Source organism: Eucyclogobius newberryi, unplaced genomic scaffold, assembly GCF_026437365.1.
Source record: "Eucyclogobius newberryi isolate DKJ021-1_F unplaced genomic scaffold, fEucNew1.0.hap1 SCAF_9, whole genome shotgun sequence".
Taxonomy (NCBI): domain Eukaryota; kingdom Metazoa; phylum Chordata; class Actinopteri; order Gobiiformes; family Gobiidae; genus Eucyclogobius; species Eucyclogobius newberryi.
In genome coordinates this window covers 36,514,376-36,524,250 of record NW_027316532.1, presented here as the reverse complement: position 1 = coordinate 36,524,250, position 9,875 = coordinate 36,514,376, and the positions used below count along the sequence as shown (strand labels likewise).

General features: G+C 43.7%; 1 protein-coding gene across 6 annotated transcripts in view; it reads right to left on the bottom strand.

Annotated features, from left to right (window-relative positions):
• Positions 1-9,875, bottom strand: part of dab1a (DAB adaptor protein 1a) — a 283,501-nt gene that overhangs the window by 26,333 nt on the left and 247,293 nt on the right. For 5 of the 6 annotated variants that reach the window (XM_072439262.1, XM_072439263.1, XM_072439266.1 and 2 more), the window contains 4 exons: positions 7,227-7,358; positions 1,368-1,487; positions 989-1,027; positions 621-683 (listed from right to left, as the gene is read on the bottom strand). In XM_072439262.1, the coding sequence (XP_072295363.1) occupies positions 621-683; positions 989-1,027; positions 1,368-1,487; positions 7,227-7,358 (354 nt within the window). The remainder of the gene's footprint in view (positions 1-620; positions 684-988; positions 1,028-1,367; positions 1,488-7,226; positions 7,359-9,875) is intronic. The other variant, XM_072439265.1, reaches the window with a different exon arrangement.

Here is a 9,875-nt window from a genome sequence, read left to right as displayed (position 1 = left end):
TGAATTATTTAGTAGCCCATATTATAATGTTGTGCTTCTGTGAATATGAGTTTTCTGAGCGTTAAGAGACGTTTCACCGGGCTCTAGTGTCTGTGGCACTGCTTTATGTGACCTCATGTTTTTATGGTGGTTGGAGAGGACATTGTCGGTGTTTTGCTGCCATGTCTCTGTCAGCTTGCCTCAGGGCAGCTAAGGCTAAATAATAGTATTTGTTTTTATTGTGTCACCCCTGTTGTCCATTAAGCTTATGCAGAAGAAATGTAAATTATTTAGACTCAAAGTTAGAAAACTGCCTAGTTTATTATTTACTTTTAAACTTTTTTCTGGCTGATGTATCATTGGGAACGATTTGAACTGCTGCAAAAAACAAGGCGGATTTTATCAATAACTTTTTGCTGTTTGAGCCTCTCTATAGACTTCTTCTTAATATATTTTTGACATTTCAAGGGCACAGGGCATTTTGGACATTGCCGTTTTATTTATTAGAGTTATAACAACACGTCTTATGCTGGGTTATGTTCAGCCCAGGCTCTGTTCATCTGTCATCTAAAGTTGAAATGACTCTAGCATTAACATATTGGAAGAACAAAACACGTAGAAAAGAAAAGCATGGGGCATACCTGATAAATGCCCTCTTCTGATTGGTCGCGGATGGGCTCATGTCCCGCCTCAAAGACAATGTACTACAAGTGTGGCAGCGGAGGGAGGGAAACGAGGAGAGAAATTCAAAGAGACTGAGAGAACAGCCGTGAATAGCAGAGGTGATTAGTCAAACATTAGCTTCATAGTAGCAGAAGAATAGCTCCTAGTGTCACAGAGAGGAAGTTAAAAGAAAAAAACATGCACTAACGGAGTAACAACATGCACACGGACAAGGCAACCACACCTGAGCCCTGTTAGCCACATGTATTATTGTGTGTCACACCCAAACAGGGGCTGCTGTCTCCCCCCCAGTGCACACAGAGCTATCAGAAGCAGTCATTGTTACCTGGTAGACGGGGTCCTCCAAATCATCCTCCAATATCGTCTGAAGATGCAAAGATCAAGCGAGAAGACAGACAAAAAAGAGTTAAGCCAGTGGAGTTGACGGAGTGGGAGGAGACCGAAGACGTTTCACAGAATTTGGATAATTATTTGGCAACCACCAGAGAGAGACGGACAGGTTTAGAGACGAGATGAATCAGTTGCCAGGACAAAGCCAACAGAAGTAAGGAGGAGGGGCAGATGGCGCCGTTGATCTGATGTGAAAGTGTAGAGCGAGGTCTTCTTTGATATGTTTGGGAGTTGTACTTCGCTCCGCGGTGTTTGAACTAGTGCGGGTTGTTAAAGGGGGTTAAGAAAGTGAAGGCGTGTCGTGTTGGACCTGCCTGGTAGACGGCTTGCTCGCACTGCTTGTCCTTCTGGGCCTTTTTCTCCACCTCCTCCCTCTGCTTTATCTCGTAGATGAGCTGGAACAAGTCCCGCAGGTCCAGGATTACGGGCTCGGCCTGAGCATGCAAACACAACCATCATTTTACATTTTTTTTTAATTGTAAACGGCAATATTGATCAAACATGGCTTATTGATAGCAACAGGTTAATTGAATTGTAGAACTGATAAGCTCCGCCTCTTCATAGTGATGTTTCTAGTGATTGTTTTTATTGTAGAAAAGTTGCTGTGTGACGTTTTAGAACTCTACATGTGTCACTCTGAGTCTTCATTTTGAAAAATAATGCAACTAAGTACAGGGATGTGGGCAGAGATAGAGGGTATAGTGGGTAAAATAAATCATTGCATGTACACTTGAGCCTCAGGTGCAGGAGAATTGCTCAAACATGCACAAATTGATCAAAATACAACTTTGATGGTGAGGAAACACTGTTGAAACTGGGTTAAAAGTTAATTTAAGCTGTTTTATAAAAAAATAATATGTCTCCTTTAAAGAAAACTTTGGTTGTAACTAGTATGCTTTAGGTAGAATACAAAATATACACTATAAATCCATGACATTCACCATTCACACAATATTTCAACACATTTTAATTCTATATTATAAACAATTCGTTTTTCAATGGTTGCTCAGTTCAACATCCATATTTTACCTGAAGTAAGAAAAACTAATTTAATAGTTTTGTCTTTCTAAAGTCTATACTTAGAACTACTCAAACGTGTGCTCTCTCACCTGTAGCAACTTCCACAGACAGAAAATAGAGCTACTTTTTAAACTGAGGATTAATGAAAGCGTGAGCTGCAAAATCAGGGCAGAAACAGCGGCGACAGGCATGAAAAGAAACCCTCAGGGGATAAACAGCTGTAGCGGGAGAAGATTTCACTATTATGCTCCCAAATGCTGGATATAAATGCAACAATGAAAAAGCACAATGTTGTTAATATCTGTAACCTGTAGCATTTAAACCCCATGACAATAACCTACTGTTTTGTATTTAAGTTGCTACCAAGCATGAAATGAAGCATCATTATAATGAAAGACTTTACATTTTCAGCTGTTTTTAAAGCTGGAATTTGACACTGACTTGATAGAAACAAACAATTGTTCTTTCACTAATCACTAAAAGTCAAATCTTGCATCGTAAATGTTATTCTATTTTACAAATGTAGCGCCTTTTGTAAGATAAAATCAGTTCCACTTCCTGTCTTTCACCTCACACGTCTCAATTGTAGAAAACATATTTGATTCTCCGTCTAGTGCTCGGCGTTGACAGGACACGAGCCTCGTCTTGCACTCTGCACCTTTCTTGTCAGGAGAAAACAGACAACAAATGTGTTTGTGACGCACGACTTGTAACAACTGTCACGAAGACGGCATCACAATGGAGCGCAAGACTTTATCAATTATTGACTGGAGTTACGCAAAGGCCATGCAGAGTTCACACGCTCGATGTCGCCGTGCATAAAGCAGTGTTATTTTAGACAGTTCCTGCAAGTTCATGGAGCATATTTCCACAGACGCACGCACTTGGGGGGGAAACCTCGGCCCCCGCTGAGCCAACACAGAAGAACGCTGTCACTATATCACACTAGGGAACTCTGTATACTCTAATCTCCAGTTACTGTGGTTTACTGTGATGGTTCAAATACAGTGAGAACAGAGTGAGCCGAGACGAGCAAGACATCGTAAAAAGAGTTTCTTAACCAGAGAATAAAGTCTAAAGCAGGCATGTCCAAACTAGGGCCCGGGGGCCAAATGCAGCCCTCAAACCAATTTTTGTTGGCCCTCCAGCTTCTTGCTATGTTGGCCCAAACAACAAAAACTAGTACTTTTTACTGTGAAATTGAGAAAATTCAGGCATATTGATGTTATACAAACCTAATATTAATGTTCCAGGTCTAATTAAAGGTGTGGAGGCTCATCGCAATTGCGTCAAATGCAAAATTTCGAATGATTCATTTGTCATTCAACAAATTCGACATTGTCAAGTTGTTTGTGGCCCTCTGCCCCGTTTAAGATTCAAAATGCGGCCCTTGGTGAAAAAAGTTTGGACCCCCCTGGTCTAAAGAATAAAGAATGAAGTCCAAGACATACAACTACAGTAGGTGGAGGTAATGTCGCGCTTAACGCCATAAAACACCAAAGAAAAGAAGCAGAAACAGAGATTTACAAGAAAAAACAGGAATAACACTTTTTTTACCGAACTCCAATTAACAAATTGCTGACAAGAAGTTTTCTGACTAAATGGATTGACTTTCTTATGCATTCTTAAAACGTATTTACCATTTTATACCATTTTATTGTTTGAGTGGCCCATGATTCCAGCTTTGGGACATGGGCCGGGACATTCTGGCCAGTTTAGTTACATTATACATTCACAAGAGTTATTTTCGATGGCACGAAGAAGCCCAAGCGAAGCCCCCGAGTGAACAACGACTTCCAAATCTTTCGAGAAACTTGAACTTTCATCACAGTCTGCTGGTATTGCCATTTTAAATCAAATTCAGCAAAACATATCCTCCAGCCAGGTACACAGGACCGTGTACATAACTCCAGAACAACACGATTGCAGGACAAACAAGTGTCAACAGCCATATTGTACCAAACTGCTTCTTTCTAAAAACATACTTGATCAAACTCTTGTAATTCTTGGTATCAGCGCGAAACCAATTAGTAGTGAATGTAGCTCTAAATTGGCTCGCTGCGGACATCTTAAAGTCTCACTCTTCCTGACAACCACAGCGCTTTGTTAATTCACATCAAAGTGCTATACTTTCCAATTACAGCTGCTGTCTCCGCCATAAAACGCGGCGAGCTCGCCCTGGTTTCCCCGTGGCGCACAGGCTGAATCCCCACCATTTTTGCTCAAAACACGGGCAAATGACGCGATAAACAACCTCGCCCCTTTGTGCAGATTCAAGTTGACGGATGACGACTGCACCGTACGCGGAGGATGTGGCGTTCAGAGCGATGTAGCGTTCAGAGCTGAAGAGTTTTTTGCCGCGGTCCGTGGCCCGAGGAGGATGGATACGCCATTAGTGCGGGTGACACACACTCAAACCCTCATCGACTCGCTATGGGAAATCGATACAGCGACAGAGAGCGCCAGCTGGAGCCCAACGCGACGCAAAAACAGCAGCAGCAGCAGCAGAATTCAGAGCAGGACTGAAAAAGATCCTCGCAAAAACACAGGCTTTTAATGCGACATGTTCAAACTGTTCTTTTACTCTCAGGACAAAGAGAAACAATTCCATAAAGCAAGAGGCTTGGTCAGGCTTGCTGGATTACATCATCATCATAAAAACAGAGTGTACATTGTAAAAGAAATAAAGTATGTTCCTCCAGGACCCGGTACCAGAGGGCCCCGGCTCAGTGATTAGGGACCCCTTGATTACATATCAACAATCACTGAGCAATTGTGGCCCAAGTTATTTCTCTAATTACTTCCACTTCCACAAGTTTCTTTTATAATTAAGCTGTTAGTTTGTTGCATTACGTTAAACAACACAGTTTTTTGGGACATTAATGACTCATTTATGTCTGAATTCTATGGTGGAATTTGCTGTTTCACTGTCAGATTGCAGATTTGCTTTATTTATGGTTCATATATCTGTAATTACTGAAACAAAAACTGGCACAAAGTTCAATATATTCTCTAGAAACACAAACAAACAAACAAACAAACATTTTTACACTCCAAAGATTGTTGTCAGTTGAAAGAACTTTAACATGTGCAGTTTTGTAGAGCTGACTTCAAGCAAAGATTGAGAAGGTTCAACATTTATGGATTTCAAAAACAGTAAAGTAATACAGGCCCCGCCCACCATCTGAGATTATAGTAAAACAAAAAACGGACAAAATGCAATGTAATGTACATTTTAGCATAATAATATTAGCACTGCAGCATTGTTTACAAAGACTAAAGGAGAGGACAGAGCAAACACACGGGACATGAGCTGGTGTTGGAGGGTCAAGAGGGTCAAGAGGGTCAAGAGGGAGGAAGACCCTTCTGAATCATGCATTAACCTTCACACACAGGTGCAGGGGCTGACGTGGACACTCACCCTGTCCTCCCTCTCACCCTGTCCTCCCTCTCACCCTGTCCTCCCTCTCACCCTGTCCTCCCTCTCAGCCTGTCCTCCCTCTCGCCCTGTCCTCCCTCTCGCCCTGTCCTCCCTCTCACCCTGTCCTCCCTCTCACCCTGTCCTCCCTCTCGCCCTGTCCTCCCTCTCAGCCTGTCCTCCCTCTCGCCCTGTCCTCCCTCTCGCCCTGTCCCCCCTCTCACCCTGTCCTCCCTCTCACCCTGTCCTCCCTCTCAGCCTGTCCTCCCTCTCACCCTGTCCTCCCTCTCACCCTGTCCTCCCTCTCGCCCTGTCCTCCCTCTCACCCTGTCCTCCCTCTCAGCCTGTCCTCCCTCTCGCCCTGTCCTCCCTCTCGCCCTGTCCCCCCTCTCACCCTGTCCTCCCTCTCACCCTGTCCTCCCTCTCAGCCTGTCCTCCCTCTCACCCTGTCCTCCCTCTCGCCCTGTCCTCCCTCTCACCCTGTCCTCCCTCTCACCCTGTCCTCCCTCTCGCCCTGTCCTCCCTCTCAGCCTGTCCTCCCTCTCGCCCTGTCCTCCCTCTCGCCCTGTCCCCCCTCTCACCCTGTCCTCCCTCTCACCCTGTCCTCCCTCTCAGCCTGTCCTCCCTCTCACCCTGTCCTCCCTCTCACCCTGTCCTCCCTCTCGCCCTGTCCTCCCTCTCACCCTGTCCTCCCTCTCAGCCTGTCCTCCCTCTCACCCTGTCCTCCCTCTCGCCCTGTCCTCCCTCTCGCCCTGTCCCCCCTCTCACCCTGTCCTCCCTCTCACCCTGTCCTCCCTCTCAGCCTGTCCTCCCTCTCGCCCTGTCCTCCCTCTCGCCCTGTCCTCCCTCTCATCCTGTCCTTCCTCTCGCCCTGTCCTCCCTCTCGCCCTGTCCTCCCTCTCACCCTGTCCTCCCTCTCAGCCTGTCCTCCCTCTCACCCTGTCCTCCCTCTCGCCCTGTCCTCCCTCTCGCCCTGTCCTCCCTCTCACCCTGTCCTCCCTCTCGCCCTGTCCTCCCTCTCACCCTGTCCTCCCTCTCAGCCTGTCCTCCCTCTCACCCTGTCCTCCCTCTCGCCCTGTCCTCCCTCTCACCCTGTCCTCCCTCTCGCCCTGTCCTCCCTCTCCTCCACACGGGTGCATGGAGGGTAGCACTCATCTGCATTTATGACAAGTGGACAACTTGACCTACACTCTCCAGAGTTGACTCCAACATGTGCTCGCCGTCAGGTCCAATTCAACCACTTCATGACAATTATATTCAGTTACAGTTCGAAACATCAAGATGACTGGGTTATTGATAATCGCAATTCTACGGGTCCCAATGTAATAATGTAATAATGAGAACAAAAAAAACAAAAACAATTCTTAATCATGAGAATTTTAGAAACAAAAATAAGTCATCACACACCATAAACTTAAATTTGAAGGCTTTTTATGTCATATTAACTTAACTTTCTCATTAATAAAGTTTGATTTCATAAAGCTGGTCACTATTAGAAAACTGGTGATCTTGTAGAATGTGAATTTAAAAAAAAGAAGGATTTCACTATAATATTCGGATCATGGCGTCAATAATTGCGAATAATCAGAAAATGAGGAAAATGCATGTGATAAAAATGTCTCAGGTGTTTATTTGGCTTGGACAAAAAGAGTTGCACTACTTTACCAATAACTAGTAACTTATAGCACTGATAATGCCATAAAATAAATCCTGTGTCGAGTCCATAGTCACGTACCGACTGTGCAGTCTTGATGGCCACAAAGCGATGGTTCCCCTCCTTCCCACAGACGTATCCAAACGCTCGGTGGTCTGTGATGTCCTTGGCGATGTAGGAGATCTCATGGACTGCATGGTGGTGCTGAAGAACCTGGAAATATGAACAAAATTGTATTTTTCAGTTGCACACTCATTATGAAAATTAAGAAAATCCAACTCAAGAGGCGTTCTGATTACTCTTTTCTGAATATAATCATTTTCTTTTCACAATCAAAAGTACCAAAGTGGTCCACAAAATCACCTTGGACCCAGTAAAAATTGATTAGTAGTTTCCAAAAACAATAGCAGAAGTGTATAAACGAACCCTTTTGTGCTTGTGCAGCGATTATATTTCTGGATTTAGAAAAACAAAATCAATGAGTCAAAAGAAAATATGAATTTGCATGAAACGTCATTAGATTCTGCTTGTTCCAGAGAATGTGACCTGTGTGTTGTCGACAAATGGGATCACAAGCCCGCCTTAACCCTCCAGTGTCCACGCTGAGGCCCTGTATCCTCTAATAAACAGTTCGGAGCTCTGCGTCCACTCGAGTTTAGGCTAGGTGGTCCGAGCCAAGCTGGCACGGCCCGCGGCAGATGGCACTGTGTTTTTCAGCTGTCCACTTGATCACTTCATCTGTGCCTTCGCCCGCCTCGCTCCAGCACAGCGGACACACCGCAGACACTTAATATGCACTGGCGCTGGGCTACGGCGCACTAAATGTCTGCTTTGTTGCTATTGTCTGCGCCAGATGCATGCTGGGAGCGAAGACACACAGAGGCTACAAAGTGACCCTCGAGCCCCTGAGGACGGCATCTGACCAGCTATGTACATCAGTGACTAAAAACATCTCATGCCTTTTAAGTAGGATGCACAAGATGATTAGTGCTACGTGTTTACAGAACCAGCGATTCACATGAAAAACAATTAAAGCAAATTTGGGACCGTCTTTCTCTGATTAAAAATACCATCAGTAAACCCAAATTTGAAGACAGAGAGAAGTGATATTATTTGTTATTTTATGTTATGTTGATTATTTTCACACTGACAGCCACAAGAGGGCGCTCTAGGCTCTAAGTGACGCAGAAGAAGAATCTGCACTTCCTCTTCCTCTGGAGTTTGTGGAGTTGTTTAGAAGTGACACAGAGGAAGAAGAATTCAGTGGATTTAGTGATTTGGGGTAAAACTGATGCTTTGGTAAACTTGTTAGCATGTTCTTTATGCTATAGTTATCTGAATAACTGTTCATATGTTACGCTAACATACCAGACACTTACCACAGTTCTGTCTGTGCCTCATGTAGCTGAAGGTGTTAGCATACGTCATGTAGCTGAAGGTGTTAGCGTTAGCATACGTCATGTAGCTGAAGGTGTTAGCATACGTCATGTAGCTGAAGGTGTTAGCGTTAGCATACGTCATGTAGCTGAAGGTGTTAGCGTTAGCATACGTCATGTAGCTGAAGGTGTTAGCATACGTCATGTAGCTGAAGGTGTTAGCGTTAGCATACGTCATGTAGCTGAAGGTGTTAGCGTTAGCATACGTGCACCTATTCACCATGTTCTCTCATCTGTTATTATTTTAAACTGCATTTCAAGATGAAATGTCTGTTCTTGGTCTTGGCCCCAAAAAAGGACATAATACGACAGAGTCCAGCATAATATTCTTCATTGTTCCAAAAATCCACATAGTCTATTACATCACTGTTATTCTGGCCTGTGTGTACTATACTGCATACTCTTAACCATGTTCACAAGTAAACGCTCTATATTTAGCTAATCACTGCCATGTCTGGTGAATAGAATAATTAGCCTAATGATTATTATTATCACCTTCGATTGACCTGGAAATGGCAGCTAAGGCCCCGTAAACACACATACTACATACTGCTCATGTGCAGTGATGATGGAATTATGTGCAGGTTGAAGGAGGTGACATATATATATATATATATATATATATATATATATATATATATACAATCATAATTGCTTTGCTCATTGTGGTAAATTAATGAATATGATTTTTAATATTGCATTTATTAACAGCCATTTAATCTGTGCCATTTAACACAGAAATAGTAGTTAATAATAATAATAATAATAATAATAATAAATATAGCCGCAAGCGGCAATGATCGGCCCTCGCCACACCGCCGCCACGCCGCAAGAGGAGGGGGCGCTAACGCGCCCCAATTGTCCTTTTATTACGCCTACTGCTGAATCTGTGACGCTGTCACATCTTCTCCCCTTTGTTTTACCATCAAAAAGCTATTTTATTTTGAATTCTTGGCAAAATGTGCCGCACAGACACCGTGACTCTTTGAATAAAAATGTGGATAATTTTTGATGGTCCACCCCTGAAGATGAGTCTCACCAAATTTCAGGTTAATAGGGCTAACGCCCTGGGAGGAGTAGGTGAAAGTATAAAGTGTAAACATGTTCTGGTGATTTCCCCATTGGAATAACATGGAAGGTTTCGGTCATCGTTACGGCAAAGCCATAACAATTATGACATGGGTCTCATTGACTTTTTTGATGGGGATTCTAAAATTGAGTTGTGTGTCAAATTTCATAAAATTTCTCAAAACTAAACATTTAACCTCCATACAAGATCTGTAGGGGGCGCTGT